Source organism: Mastomys coucha, unplaced genomic scaffold, assembly GCF_008632895.1.
Source record: "Mastomys coucha isolate ucsf_1 unplaced genomic scaffold, UCSF_Mcou_1 pScaffold6, whole genome shotgun sequence".
Classification (NCBI taxonomy): domain Eukaryota; kingdom Metazoa; phylum Chordata; class Mammalia; order Rodentia; family Muridae; genus Mastomys; species Mastomys coucha.
In genome coordinates, this window is record NW_022196912.1 from 96,054,637 (window position 1) to 96,070,128 (window position 15,492).

The following is a 15,492-nucleotide window of genomic DNA, read 5'->3' on the forward strand; positions in this document are numbered from 1 at the left end:
TTCACACACACTAAGAGTAGTTACGAGTCAGCCCAAATCCTACTCACCGCTCTTTCCCCTCATACCCTCTACCTTTGCAACTGCCCTCCCCTCCTAAATCTCACAGAAGCTGCACTGTGTCACACAGTATACCCTTTTGTCCACACATCTTTTTTTTTTTTTTCCTCCAGGGACCAAAAAACCAAGTCTTTATTGGCCTGGGCTACTTGAGGGGGATGAATCAGGAGGAGTAGGTAGCACCAATACCTGGCCGGCCATGCTTCACGGGCTTGTAAGTGATGGAGAACTCCTCCAGGTAGTGGACGATCATCTCTGGTTTGATCTCCACCTGGTTGAAGGTCTTGCCGTTGTACATGCCCATCATGCTGCCGACCACCTCGGGGAGAATGATCATGTCCCTCAGGTGCGTCTTCACCACCTAGGGCTTCTCCATGGGTGGCGCCTCCTTCTTGGCCTTTCTCAGGCGCTTGAGCAGCGAGTGCTGCTTCCGCCGCAGGCCATGGTTCAGGCGCCACCTCTGACCGGCCATGGTTCAGGCGCCGCCTCTGACCGGCGCTGTACAACTGCATCAGCTGCTTATAGGACGTGTGGAGCAGCTGGTCGAAGTCTATGCCACGGTAGGTGAACTTGCGGAAGGTACACTTCTTCTTCTGCTCCACTTCAGCCATCTTGGCGGTTGCTCAGAAAAGCTTGTCCACACATCTTTATTTGCAAATGTTCATTGCAATGAGCCACTGGTCTGGTTTGAAGCCTCTGGCTTCTGCTACACCATCGATACTGGATCCTCACCAGGACTCCTGCCTCTATCTTGTGTCATGGAGACCCTGCAGTTCTGGGTCTGTAGGACTGGGCCCTGCATGTGCTCCAGCAGTTTATTGATAGGATAGATGTTGGGGTGGGACAACTCAAAGCTCTGGATCTGGGCATGGGAGGTCTCTGAGCTGGTCAATGTGCCAGTTCTCCTGTTCCCACACTACCAGGGCAAGCTCTCCAGCGCTCTCCCGGCTAGCTCATCCATGTTTTGGCTGGTAATGGGCAGAGCCAGCTCTCCCACTCTCATGCGAGGGGTGTGTGTGTGGGGGGAAGGGTTGGCTCACTTTCCCCCCATGCCAGCATGGCCAGCTCTACTGTGTTGCCCAGGTAAGGTGCAGGGTCTGTTCTCCCTAATGCTGCAGAAGATGAGGGACAGGGACAGCTGCTCTGTGCTCATGACCCAGGGGCCATCTCTCCTGCCTGCCACAGGTGTCCAGGGGAAGGGGGAAGGGCTTCTTTTCTTCTTCCACACCACTGTACAGCAGAAAATGGCAGGGCTAGCTCTCCCATGCTCATGCCCTTGGGGCTGGCTCACCTGTAGCCCCCTCCTCCAATAAGCAGGGCCAATTCTGTTGTGCCGCCCAGGTGAGGGGCAGGGACTGTACTGAGTGCTGCAGCAGGTGAGGGACAGAGGCAGCTCTCCAGATCTCACGACCCTGGGGTCAGTTCTCTTGTTTGTCAAAGGTGGCAAGAAGCTGGCTCACCCACAACTCCTGCAATGAGGACCAGCTCTAATGTATTTCTTGGGTAAGGTTTCCAGGGTCAGCTCTCCAGCTCTCTTACTTTCCAGGGCAGCTTTCCCATGATGCCCAGGTGTGGTGCTGAGGTTTGGTCTATTGCTGTGTATTGTAAGGCCTAAGAGGGACTTCTCCAGTTAAAAGCTTCTGTTTTGCAAACCTTGTTCCTTGATTTAAAACTATTGGTTAAATAAAATTGGCTACAGCCAATTACTGAAGGGATTATAGGTAGGTGGGTTAGGAGTGACCTGGTTGGAGGAGGAGAGACCTGGAGGAAAGAGGAGGAAGGAGAGGAGGAGGAAGCTGCCATGAGAGGAGAGGAACCATGAGCACATGGCCAGGAGAAACAGCAAGTATCTGGGGTACACCGCTGGGGAGATAGCCAGGCCTGCAGTTAGAAGAGTAGATTAGGGGTGATCCCCCAGTAATTGTCAAAGCCCAATAAAATAACCATAGTCTGACTCTCATTTATTTGTAAACTAGTCTGGGATAAGCTTAAATTGTACTACAGTAAAGGGTGGGGCCAGTTCTGCACAGCCCTCAGACATCAACATGCCCCAGGAAACAACCTAGACCTGGGATGTCTGCCTGCTCTTTGGTGGTAATAGACCTCTGCTGCTGCAGGACCATGGACCCAGACCTGGACCTCAGTGGCAGCACAGGCCAGGACCTTGCCATGGCCTTAGGTGGCACTGCTGGCAACTCACACCAGGCTGTTCCTCACTACCCTTGAGTCTCCAGTTCTGTCTCTCTTCATAGTACACACATCCTGTGTCTCTTTCTCTTCCATCTCTCTACCACTTGTTCATCTTAGTGGCATCTAGGGTCTGGGGTCATCTCAGAAGTGGTCTTGGGAGTTCTATGTCCCACCCATGCTGTGTGGCATTGGACAGGGGTAGTCTTGGATGTATTCCACCTGCCCATGCCCCACAGTGCCTGACTGGTGGCCATCTCCCTCATTACCATTCATAATGACACTTTTAAAAACACTATCTGTAGTAGGTTCTCACATGCTTGCCAAGATCCTGCCCTCGTAGCAATGGTACCCTTGTTTGGATCAATGTAATTGATGGGATGGGGCACAATGATGGAACTCTCAAGGACAGGTTAGAGGAAGGCTTGGCTCCATCCTAGCTCTTTTATCCCATCTCCTATTCTAGATGGGCAGACAGCTTCTTGCAGTGAGACCTATGTGGGGAGGGTTTCGGTTTCCTGATAGCAGTATGGAGACGCTGAGGTCTGCCAACAGCCATGCAAGTGAGCCTAGGGCAAGTCCTCCAGTCCTGGATGGTTGTATCCCTGGCTCATAAGTTGATTTCAAGCTGGTGCTGGCTACATGATTAGGGGTCCAGTGCAAAGTGAAGATAGAGGCTCCTTCAGAAAAATGTCAAGAGAGCAATGGTGGACTGTCAAGCCAAATGTGGGGTCTCTATGATTACACAGTCTGCCTGCTCTGAAGTTGGCCTTGACCACAACTTTGTGAGAGACCTTGAGTTGGACCTGCTCAGCTATGCCATTCCTACATTGCTGGTGCTCAGAAACAGTGAGGTAAGAAAAGCCTGTTGTTCTGAGCTGTGAGGTTTAAGAAGTTGCTTTGGAGTGATGGATGACTAACATATAACACTGTACTGAATAGGAATGGCCCCCATAGACTCATGTGTGTGAATGCTTTGCCCATAGGGAGTGGCACTATTGGGAGGTGGCTTGTTGGAGTAGGTGTGGCTTTGTTGGAGTAGGTGTGGCCTTGTTGGAGTAGGTGTGGCTGTTGGAGTAGGAGTGGCCTTGTTGGAGAAAGTGTGCCACTGTAAGTGTGGGCTTTGAGGTCTCCTATGCTCAAGATCTGCCTAGTGTGGAACACAGTCTTATTCTGATGCTTTCAGATCAAAATGCAGAACTCTTGAATACGTCACCAGCACCACATGGGGCTGTATGCTGCCATGCTTCCCACCATGACAATGGGCTAAACCTCTGAAACCGTAAGCCAGCCCCAATGAAATGTTTTCCTTTATAAGAGTTGCTCTGGCTATGGCGTCTCTTCACAGCAATGGTAACCCTAGCTAAGACACACAACATCCTTTTATGCCTACTTTTGTAAGTCATTCATTGAAGGACTTGAAAATGACTGTCAGACCTGGATTGTAGGTGGTGGTGGTGACAGTTTTCCATGGGCTGCCAGTGGCTAAAGGGTTAGAGCTATCTCATCAGTCATAGACATAGATTTTGCCTTCTTCCACTTCAATGTCTTTGCATATAGTGCTTGCTGTGTCCAGAATGTTCTGTCCCCCAGTGCTTCTTTTAGCTTAAATTCAAGAGGTTTTAGATCATAGCTGCTTCTTCAGAAAATTTGTTATCTTCCTTTTGCATCAAACTCTCTCAATACCCTGGTCATCTTTGCAGGACTGTAGAAACTGGCAATTAGTGACCCAGCTGCTCACAGCTGGTCATCTGATTTCTACCTTTCTGCCAGACGGTCCACTCCTGGAGGTTAGGTACCTACTTGGTTCACATTATATACTAGTGCTTGGTGTAGTACCTGTCACACAGTAGGGGGGATACAGTGGCCTGCCTTAGTGCTGATATATTAGGATTAAATGAAATATTTAATCCCAGACTGATAGAAACTTCTGTATAGGTTGTCTTAGTAACTTTTCTACAGCTGTGACCAGTTACTATGACCAAGGCAACTTATAAAAGAAAGTGTTTGGCTTGGGACTTGTTTACAGTTGAGAAGGTGAGTCCATGACCATCATGGCAGGGAGCATGGCCAGCTGGCATGGCATTGGAGCAGTATCTGAGAGCTTACATCTGATTCACAGGTATGAGGTAGGAAGTGTTAGATATTGGACCTGTCTTGGGCATTTGAAACTTCAAAGATCACAGCTAGTGATGCACCTCCTCTAACAAGGGCATACCTCCTAATCATTCTCAAACAGTTCCACCAATGCATTAAAAACATACAAGCCAATGGGGGCCATTCTTATGTAAACCACCACATTTTCCTGGCCTCCAGAGGCCATATCACAATGCAAAATGCATTCAGTCCAACTTAAAAAGTCCTCATTGTCTTCCACAGCCTCAATGTTGTCTAAAAGCCCAAAGTCTAAAGTCTCTTTTAGAGACAATCTATTAATTGCAATTCCTGTAAGATCAGAATAAAAAAGCAAATTATATTCTTCTAACATACAAGGGCGCAGATAATACAATACTATTCCAAAAGGGACAAATAGAGGATATTCAGGAAGTACTGGACCAAAGCAAGACTGAAACCCATCAGGGCAAGCTCCAAATACTGTAATTCCATGTCTGATGTCAAAGCACACAGGTCTTGGGATCTCACACTCCTTTCAGCTCTGTTGACTGTAACACAATTCTTTCTCCTGGGCTGGTTCCACTCCTGTATGCATTTTGCTGTGCCATGGACTGGATATTTATAAACAATAGACACTTATTTCCCATGATTCTGTGGGCAAGGACTCCAAGACCAAGGTTCCAGTATGGTTGGGCTTTGGTGAAGCCAGAGTGCCAACTTTTCTTCAAAGCCTCACACGGTGGAGTTCAGACAGCCCTGAGAAGCAAGTTCTCCTATGACTTGTTTGAAGGCACTAATCCCATTCCTGTGCACTCCACCCCTATGACCTCATCTACTCCCAATGACCTCTTGAAGTTCTTTTCTACATGAAAAGGACAGGGTTCCAAGAGGAATTTAATGTGCAATAGCCATTTATATATATTTAATATGAGGGAGCTAAAGACTTTTCATCTGACAGAATGTTGATAGCCTCTACTGGCAACTGTGTCTCCTTCCTTAGTAACCCTTTATGTTTACCTGGATGCCTATAGAGTTGTAGTCAAGGAGATAAAATACGGCGTAGCTTCTGACAAGGACACACCCTTCTTTCTCCCTTTTCCTTCTTGCTCACTGGAAAATGGTTGTGGTAGCTAGGACTTGTGCAGCCATCTTGGGCCACCAGATGGAAGCTGTTTATTATGACAGACCTAGATTATAGAGAGATAAGTTATTTGTTGTTCTATTCAAGGATGGACCTTGGTAAGGTTAAGTTCTGTGGATAAGCCTCATTTGCAAAGTAAGATTAATACATACCCTTACCTTAACCAGATTGCAAGTTTACTCTCAGTATCCCATACTCCTGAGCTCAGAAATGCTTTTGACAAGAGTCTTCACCTTAGACACCCTAGGTCAGTTACAGTTGCAACAGGGAGGCCATCATAGCGTGGCAATCATAAGCCGAACTTCAGTGACACTGTCGATGCTTCAGATCCTCTTCAGTACTTATTGCTTCAGGGGAGGAGGTGATGACATCACCTTGCTCTTTGAGTTCCCAGACAGTGCAAGCTTTGCTTTTAGATACAATCTCTAGGTACCTATCTGCTTTCTGTCTTAGTTAAATTGTAGGACAATGTGTATATATGAAGATCCACTTTAACAATGAACATTGTGCTTGCTAGAATGTTGCTGTTCTGAATAGGACAAAAGGGCAAGACATTTCAAACTGGCATGCTCCTCTAGCTTTGCAGAACTGAGGCCCCCCAACCTTAGTTATAATATAAAATATTATTTTTCTTCCACTGAAATATCCTCTTAAAATGAGAAGTCACAGAGGCAGAGAGTATGACTAAAACTGGACAGACCAGTTGCCTGGCTAGCTAGATTTATTCTGGGGTCATAAATCTGGCCTCCAGGGAAAGACAACTTGTCAAATTTGCTTCCCCCCCCCTTGGGTCACAAGACAGCCTGGCTGATAAAGAAATGCTGTTTAGAACTAGGGGTTCTCTGGGGTTTCTGAGTTTCTCTGGCTTTTGGAGGAGCTGGGAGAAGAAAGTGTATCCCAAGAATGGCGACCGCAGTCTTGACAGGCGCGGCACGCCAAGCAGCAGGAAAGAAAATACTCACTGAGCAAAGTAACTGGAAAGCAGTTGCTTGTATTTTAAATTAAGCCACATGGTTGAAGGCCAGAACGATGTCGACTTTTGGACCAGTGACTATTTGGAAATGAGTTTTCTGGCTGGAAAGTAGCATGTGAGGTTGAGGATGGAAATCACTACTGCAATGCTTCCCCCTGGGGGCTTCGTCCTGCCAGATACCAGGGGCCATCTGAGCATGGCTGCTGACTCCAACAGCTTTCTCAATAATTCCAACGCAAGAAGGCAGCAGCTCAGCTCCATGGCTGCATGTGGCCGGGTGGTAGTCAGAAAGCGGCAGCCTGCTGCGCCCCCTGTGGGCAAACAGTGAAGGTGCATGGAAACTGCCTAAGCGCCACATGCACACTCAGGGCTGGACAAATGTCACAAGTGCAGCTTGTTAAATCCCCAGTATTCCTTATCACAAGGGATGTGGCAGGAAGGCCTGACCTTGGCTGCTTACGCCCTTTCCCCTTAATGCTTGGTGAAGATGAAATTCCCAGTGACACAGAGGCGGGAGACTCCATGTGACAGAGATCGAATAAGACTCCAAAAACCTAGACTAGAAATTGGCTTGGCTCGGTCATGTACTAACCAGGTGAGGCCATCAGACAAGGAGACCTCATTCATTGTCCGCTGACCTGCCCGCAAAGTTGAAATATTCACTCCGTGAGCACAAAGTATTATGAAGTATTGTCTTGTTTTCTTCCTATACAATTATAAGGGTTTTACTTACTTTAATCTCCTTTAGTCCTGGCAATAACACACACACACACACACGCACACACGCACGCACGCACGCACGCACGCACGCACGCACGCACGCACGCGCGGCATGGACGCCATTTTTTACTCCCATGTTACAGAGGGGGGAAAACAGACCCGAGTGAGTCTTGTTCAAGGTTTTACCACTAGGTGGCAGACCTAGAATCTCACCCCAATGGTGGTGTTGGTGGGCTCTAAAATCTGACCAAGCCACTGAGTCCAGGTGTGAGGGAAATGACGCCTCTTTTAGAAATATTCTACAATTTTGTTTGGAAACTCCTTGACTTCTTGTCTGGACAATCCCATCTGAGGCTGATGGGGGAGGTGCAAAGTCCTTTGAGCAGAGAGTGGCGCATTCTGGTTTGTGGTTCAGAAAGACTGGCTGGCTGTAGGGTGAAGGCTGTCTGTGTGTAGCCAGATAGGGTCTGCGTGCCAGCCCCCTTGGGAAGCTTGCTCTTAAAATCGAGAAGAGAAGCTGGAAGGGAGCAGAGCTAATCTTTGTCAGGACCTCTCGGGGCAGTCAGGGAGCTGTGAAGCTTGGGCTTTATTTCAATCTAGCTAGAGAAATGGATGGATCTCTCTCCACAAAGGCAGGGGCCCGGACCGGTGGAAACTAAGCACGAAGAGTTGTGTTCCACGTTTTTGGAGATAATGACGGGCCTCTTCTGGGGAAGGCGGCTGACACCTTGTTGGGTTGAGGTGTGTAGCTGTTACCATTTGCAGACTGGCCTCTTGGGACCACTGTGGAACGAGCTCTAGCACCTGACAGGCCTGCTTAGAGCTGGATGGTATACATCCAGGTTGGGCTCCTTCCTTGGAGGTCTCTAGGATTTCTGCACTCATAGAATACTCCTCCATCCATAACTTTGCTCCTCCCTATATGGGACCAGGGTTCCTTGGACCTCCTCCCCCACCTCCCCGCTACACCCACACCCCAATCCCCGCCCCAGCATTGTTAGGCTACAGAGAAGCGGCTCCTGTGGTCTTTCAGTTCAGACTGATTAGCCAAGATGCCCGGGTTCTGACCGCAGGTCACATGGACCACAGGGCCACACGGGTAGTTTACTGGACCCTCAGGGGCTTCCCCGGCTTAGGCTGCTTCGCTTTGCCTCCGTGAGAATTCTCTCAGGCAGCTGTTGTGGAACTCGGGTGTCACCCGTAAGGAGATTTTCTTTCTTTCTTTCTTTTTTTTAAATAAATGAATAGCCCCAACTCCTCTTCCCGCAGGTCACAGCTCACGCTGTGGGCGGCACCTGGTGGCTTCCCAGGTTGCCCTTAGTGTTGCGCCCCCCCCCCCCCGAAACGTTTCTCAAGGGCCTTTGGGTCATTTGGAAAACGGAGCTATTTTCCCTGCTTGCTTCACGTAGCTGTTGCGACAACTCAAGCCTAAGAACTAACTACAAGATAAGTGTAGAAGGGGCTTCTTTACTATCCAGGTGACCCTTCAGAGAAGGACTGAAGGCTGCTGGAGAGCTTGGAGGTTCCCAGCTAGGACTTGCTAAGAAAAAGTTACTCTTTATCCAATACAGCCTCTGCTGGAGCCCACTCTGGCCGGGAAGCCAGTGTAGCGCCCTGGGGGGGTTGTGGGGGGAGCTGATCCCGAACCGCCCTTCTCGTCTCTCTCCCATTGGCTTCCACCTGCCTGAGGGTCGGCTGCTACAGGCCTCTCGACCCGTCAGTCAGCCCCGCCGGGCCCCGCCCCTCTCCTCCCCGGGGTTTATAACGGGAATTCCCATGGCCCAGGCTCCGGCAACCAACCTGCTGTCGCCGCGGCCAGGCCGAGCGCAGCAGGCGCCACGCGCAGAGCACACGCTCTCGCTCCAGCTCCCGGCCTCCGCCGTTCATGACCGTGACCCCCGGACGCAGGCTCCGCCAGCCCCTGCCGCAGGCTCCTCGGCCACTCCCGGCTGCCACAAGGGTCCCCACTTCCCCAAGTGCTTTGAAGCTAGCCTGATCGCCCCCTCCCCCTGCCCACTGCCCGCTAGTGGCTGCCCGGCTCGGCTGGCACCATGCTGCCCGCGCGCGTCCGTCTGCTCACGCCCCACTTGCTGCTCGTGTTGGTGCAGCTGTCCCCGGCCGGCGGCCACCGCACCACCGGCCCTAGGGTAAGTGCGTCTCTCGGCTGCGCGCGCCCACCTGCGCTTGGCCGCTCAGCTACAGGAGGGGGAAGGGAGGTGTCAGACCTTATCCTCGACTCTACTGTCTTGTCCCTTGCAGGCCTCTTGGAGAAGTTGCTGAAATAAAATTTCATTGCCTTCCCCCTCCTTCCCCGCCTTTTCTTGTAGCACTGACTCCCACGACCTGTCACCGGTGGGTTTTCTTTTCCCAACTTCTGAGGCTTTTTCTCTTAGACACCCCTTCTTCCTCCCAGAGGCGCCTCCTAGGTCGGTGGGAGATCGGCCTTGGCTGGAGCAGAGCTTCCCTATGTTGTCCCTGCACCAGTCCCTCGTGCTGGCTTTCTTGGCAGGCAGAGGGTGTGCGTGTGTGTGTGTGTGTGTGTGTGTGTGTGTGTGTGTGTGTGTATGTGTGTGTGTAGAGGGGGCGGGGGGAGCACTCTGCCTAGAGAGTTTTAGGTTACCCGCGAGCCACACAAGGACCTTGTGTTGTTGTTGTTTTAAAAAGCAATCGCTGCTCGTAAAAGCCACAGCAGATAATTTTAATGCCCCCTCCTGCTGGCCTGGCCCTGGAGGAGTGGCAGGGGTGGGGAGCTGTGGAGAAGTTCGGAAGAGCTTCTCCCCTGGGTTGGATCGGTTGAACCTTGATCTGATTGGAGTTTCTGAACCACACGAAATGTGCCAATTCTGTGCACAGGACGGGTTGTCCAGGGCATTGTAAAACGGGAACCAGCAGCACTGCGTTCATTTCTGGTCTAGATTATTGTTCTCCCTGCCCCCTCCTATTGGTCTAATAAAGAATTTCACTGACCACCTAGTGGTTCCTTTGGCAAAATGAAAGGAAGGCAATCTCTGGGCAAGGATCAGAATCAGTAAGATCAGAAGCTGGACCTCTGGGTAGCAGCTCGCCCGCTCCCATCCTGCGAGAATCTCCTTGGGAAAATAGCTAGGACTTGACTTTTGAGCAAACGAAGTTGGCTTCTCTACCAAATTGTGCTTTCTTTCCTGGATATCCTCTGGCTCTGTTTCCCGGATGGCTGGCCCCGTTACCACCTGTTCCCATAGCACCTTCTTTATTCCTGGCCTTTGCTACAACGGGAACCATCTTTATGGCTACAGTGTATGGAGGAAAAGCTTTGCAAAATCCGACTGAACTTAATGACTACCCAGATGCTGAGCTGATTACACTCGAGCCCACCTATCACTGGGAGATCAGATTTGCAGCCACTTAGGAAAGAAAAGTGTTTGTCCCCGTGTCGGGCCGGCCTGTGCTTTTATGGCCCAGATGTGCAACAGCAGCGGTTAAAGGCGGCAGATTAGATCCAGGGAGTGTCATAAATCCTCGACAGCATTCCCAAAGCTGGGGCAAGTCAGGGCTCCTGGAGCAGCTTTTATGGATGCAGATGAGGATGCCTTTTAAATGAAGCTGATGGTTTGAGACGAGGACTCTGAGCTCTTAAACTCTGAGGTCAGGCAAGAGAGAGCCACGGTGTTCCCTCCAATAATTAGGAACAGTCAAGACAAAGATGCAGACCAGAGCACCCCGACTGCAATCTGGATGCCCGCCCACAGGAGGGTCGAAAGGAGAGAGGCCCTCCGACAAATGGTGGGGGCCTTGCTTGCTGCCGGGCTAATGTCTCGAGCCATATGGCTTTCCTTCCTCACCTCCTGGAACTGAAGAAAGCAACTTTTAGGAGAAAGCTCGGACTTTAGGGGAGACAAAACTCTGACTAAGTTTCCTGACAACTTCTTCAGCTTATTAATTTGACAAAAAGTGATGGAAGATAAGCAGTACCTGTATATAGGTTTGCCGATGTCCCAACTCTCTCTCTCTGTCTCTCACTCTCTCTCTCTTTCTTTCTCTCTCTCTCTCTCACACACATGCTCACGAATGCACTAAAGGAACACTGCTCTTTTAAAAAAAGATTTATTATTACATGTATTATTACATGTAGATGAACATGGGGGTGTGAATGGAGCTCCCCTTGAGGCTAGAGGTGTCAGACCCTCTGAAATTTGGGGGTTGCAAGCTGGTCTACATGGGTTCACAGAACTGAACTTGGGTGCTGTGAGAGTTCTTCAAGCACTCGTAACTACTGAGCCATCTTTCCAGCAGAAAGCAGCTCTCTTAAGCCTGTGGTTATCTGGTTGCATTTACTTATGAACATTTGAGTTTGGCCTTTTATACAATCTCTTACAAACAAGAAAGGCAGTCTTTTTAGACCCATGTTGGAGGTAGGGAAGTAAAACGTGGGGCTGACTGTCTTGTTTGAATCCCACATAGTATATATATGATGCTGGATGGTTTGCATGGGTTATAGCGTGTGCTTCCAGTTAGAGAAAGATGACTCCATGAGAAAATTCTAAACCCCAATGCACCATGTTGATAAAGAGTTATGCTTGAATTTCAACCCTGTCTCAAAAGACACCATCTTTCTTCTGTGGCTTCTTGGTGGCCCCAGAAATGTGGCTCTGGTCAAGCAGAATCATAAGAAGGGCAGAAACATCTGGCTTGTTGCAGAATTCCCTTTGGGCACCCGAGGTCTCCTCTCTTAATCTTTTTAGTGACAGAAGCTTAAGGATTGCCATCTTTCCCAGCTGGCTTTCTAGGAAACTGAGAACATGCCCTTTCGCTTTAACTATCTGACTCACTAATTGAGCTCCCTTGGGGCCTAGACCCCAATCCTTGCCCCCGTTCTGCTTCCTGCTTCCCTTCATAAAATTTCTGACATTTGTTTGACTCTGGAAACCACCAGCTATCAAGTATCAGATTGGAGGTTGCTCTATCGGAAGCACCTGATGCTCCAAGGCCTGAGAGCCACTTAGCTATCTGGGAAACTGGTCAGTGTTCTTCAGATTGTGTAGCAGGCGGCCATGGCTTTCAGCCTGCAAACCTTATTGAAAAATGTTTCAAGGGAGTAAGGGGGAGAGGGAGAGGCTGTCTGAGTCGGATGAAGTCTGAGTGATGCACAGGCTAAGGGAACAGTCTTTGTTTAATCTTCTGTCTGCCCTTGAGGGCAGGGATGGGATGAAGGCTGAGACCGAGCCCATCTTGTCCATCCATGTTTCCCCAGAGCTCAGTACAGATCCAGGCACCTGGTAGAGATTTAATCTGTCAGTGCTTGTGGAATGAAAACTAGAAAGAGTACAGATAACGAATGTTTAATGATGATCTCTGAGCAACGCTGGTGTTCGAGTAAGACCAGAAGCTGGAAACATTGAAGAAATGGGAGAGAGGCTGCACAGTGGTAGTGCACACCTTTAATCCCAGCACTCCAGAGGCAGGTAGGTGGAATTCGAGGGAAGCCTGGTCTACAGAGTGAGTTCCAGGACAGCCAGGGCAACAGAGAGAAACCCTGTCTTGAAAAACAAACCAAACCAAACAAAAATAAATGTGAGAGATAGGAGAATATGGGAAAGCCAAGGATGTGAATCAGAAACTGAGTTCATAATTAAGTATATTCTTTGCTCCCCGCCCTTTATCAAAGTCTTACTATGTAATCCTGGATGGCCTGGAATTTGCAATATAGAACAGGCTGGCCTTGGACTCTCAGAGATCTGCCTACCTCTGCCTCCAAATCGTTGAGATTACCATGGTGCCTGGCAATTTCTCTCTGTTCTCGGTCTTCTTACGTCAACTCCAGCTCCAACATCGCTCTCCTGGCAGTTGTTAGCCTTTGAGTCCTTCTGCAGTGAGCATCTCCTCCCACTGCTGTCATCCCTTGGACTCTTGAGGCCTGATCCCGTCTTAAAAATGAGGAAACTTGCAAGCTCCTTGAAGCAGATTAGGAATCTGACTTCAGTCCGTGTGCTGGTCAGACTGTGAAACATTCGGCTAGTAGGGACAGATATGCGTTCGGCGGTATGGTGCTGTCCGGTCAGGACCCCCACACTCACTTGTCATTTGAAGTGACTGGCTCACAAGCTGAGCTTTCCACTTCCAGGCGCCGTGATTGTGAGAGGGCTGAGTGAGGGTGGAAGAGGCCGAGTGAGCATCTCGGATGGACCAGTTGGCTTTACTTCTCCCCACACCTCTGTTTCTAACTCCTGTTTGTCAAAAGTAAAGCAGCTTCCGGGCCCTTTCCTCCCATCAGACTGTCCTACCTCAGTGTCTGCACTAGGGTCTTAGCTCTACTTAGATGTTCTTCCTGTTGTCCAACCTGCCTTCTTTTCATGTAGGGAAGTTCACCTGAGATGCTGCTCAGAGAGTTAAGATGAGAACTTGATTCAGACATTTTGGTAGAGCTGGTATGTGACACTTAAAGAAAGCAAATGGAAGGGGGTTAGGGGAAGGACCCCTCCTCCAGGAAGTGCTAGGCACCATGGCCAATTTGCTATCATCTTGTCAATGAAGTTGAAGAGTTACATTTGGTGCAGCCTAGCAATTCTATTCCTAAGCACGTGTGCCTGCCTCAGGCTCAGGCCAGGCAGGATGCAATTGTGTGCCACTGTGATGCTTTTTCCACAAGCTTGAAAGGAGCCCAGCTGCCCATTAGTAGGAGGACAGACAAACAAACTGGGAGAAATTCACACTGTGAAAAAGTCTACTCAGGCCAAACATAGTCGCAATAGTCCCATGTAAGATGTTGGGAGATGGGTCAGTAGGTAAAGTGCTTGCTATGCAAATATGAGGACTTGAGTTAAAATCCCCAGAACCCACGTTAAGCCAGGATTGGCACTGTATACCTGTAATTCCAGTATTTCTATGAAGAGATGGAAGATAGTCATGGGAGGATCCCTAGAAGCTCTTGAGCCATCTACTGACACATTTGTAGTGGCGAAACAACAAAGAGACCCTGTTTCCCCCAAAAGGAGGTGGAAGATGAGGATTGACAATTGAAGTTGACCTCTGACCTCTATATGTGCGTCTGCACTCACACTCATGGACACACATGCCGTGGATTAAGTCTAACTCTTGTATTATGTTAACTGAGTCCCCCAAATTGCATGAAAATCTGCATGTGAGTATCTGAACTTAAGACACTCGAGGGTCCCTGCCCCCAGGTGGTTCTGATTGATAAAATTGCTAGTGGCCAATGGCTGGGCAGAGAGACAGTGGCGAGACTTGAGGATTCACAGGCAAGGGGACTGAGAGAGGAAGGAGGATGGAGAACAGCTATGGTGGGAAGGAAAAAGACCAGGCAGGCCTGAGAAGTGTAGGACACAGAGATTGCCAACCTTTAAGAGTCAAGGATCGTGGCCCAGGAGGGCTGCAGGTCTGGGTCTGGGGTGGCTAGGATGGAATATAGGTTTTAGTGAGTAATAATTCAGGAATATTGGAGGGGAGAATGTACTAGCCATGTGGAGTTTTGGAGTGGCCCACCCATGGAGCTACTTTTTTTTTTTTTCTTTTAGATATTTTCTTTATTTACATGTAAATTTCTCCATTCCCAGTTTCCCCTCCAAAAAACAAAGAAACAAAAACAACCAAAACAAACCCCTGTTGCCTCCCACTTCCCCATGCCTGCCACCCTGCCCTCTCCCACTTTCTGGCCCTGTCATTCCCCTACACTGGGGCACAGAACTTTCACAGGGCCGAGCTCCTCTCCTCCTATTGATGATTGAATTTGCACCATGGAGCTACCTAAGGCATATTAAATGTAAGGCTGTGTGTGTGTGTGTGTGTGTGTCCTTCATTTGAGAACTCAGAACAATGGAGTGGACAGCAAGGAATTCGAGTCTCTGGTGGGGCAATTTGAGCAGGATTAATCACCTACTGCAATACACACATACACACATATGCATTGGACATATCCATACACACAAAGGTAAAAGTTGATGACTCTCAGCAATATTAAAGAAAAGAAACATACCAAAGGAGGCAGGATGACATCTTTTATCTGTATCTATAATAAAACTAGCTAAAACAGAAAATCAAAGTAACATGGATGCTGGCTTGGAATAAGAAATAGGGTGGAAGGGTTAGATTGGTGGGGAAACCATATGGTTAGCTTCAGTACATTTAGTGAGAATAAGAGGGGGTGGCTCCAAGCATTTTGTCCATTATTAAAGTTCTAATAGCTGATTAAGTAAAAAGTAAAATGAGCCCAGCACAAATCATAGTATGTCATAAACTAAGAACTATGATTAATGCAATTCTTTGCACCTGAGGCCAAATATGAGTTCTCAGGGCCAGGAGCTCC

General features: G+C 49.0%; 1 protein-coding gene and 1 pseudogene across 2 annotated transcripts in view; one reads left to right on the forward strand and one right to left on the reverse strand.

The window, feature by feature from the left end:
- Positions 1 to 202: 202 nt before the first annotated feature.
- LOC116080045 lies at positions 203 to 8,188 on the reverse strand (annotated as a pseudogene).
- A 768-nt stretch (positions 8,189 to 8,956) lies between these two features.
- Smoc1 (SPARC related modular calcium binding 1) overlaps positions 8,957 to 15,492 on the forward strand; it is a 166,700-nt gene continuing 160,164 nt past the window's right edge. Inside the window, exon 1 of one of the 2 annotated variants that reach the window (XM_031356190.1) lies at positions 8,957 to 9,340. In XM_031356190.1, coding sequence (XP_031212050.1) covers positions 9,245 to 9,340 — 96 coding nt within the window. In that variant the 5' untranslated portion in view covers positions 8,957 to 9,244. The remainder of the gene's footprint in view (positions 9,341 to 15,492) is intronic. The other variant, XM_031356191.1, reaches the window with a different exon arrangement.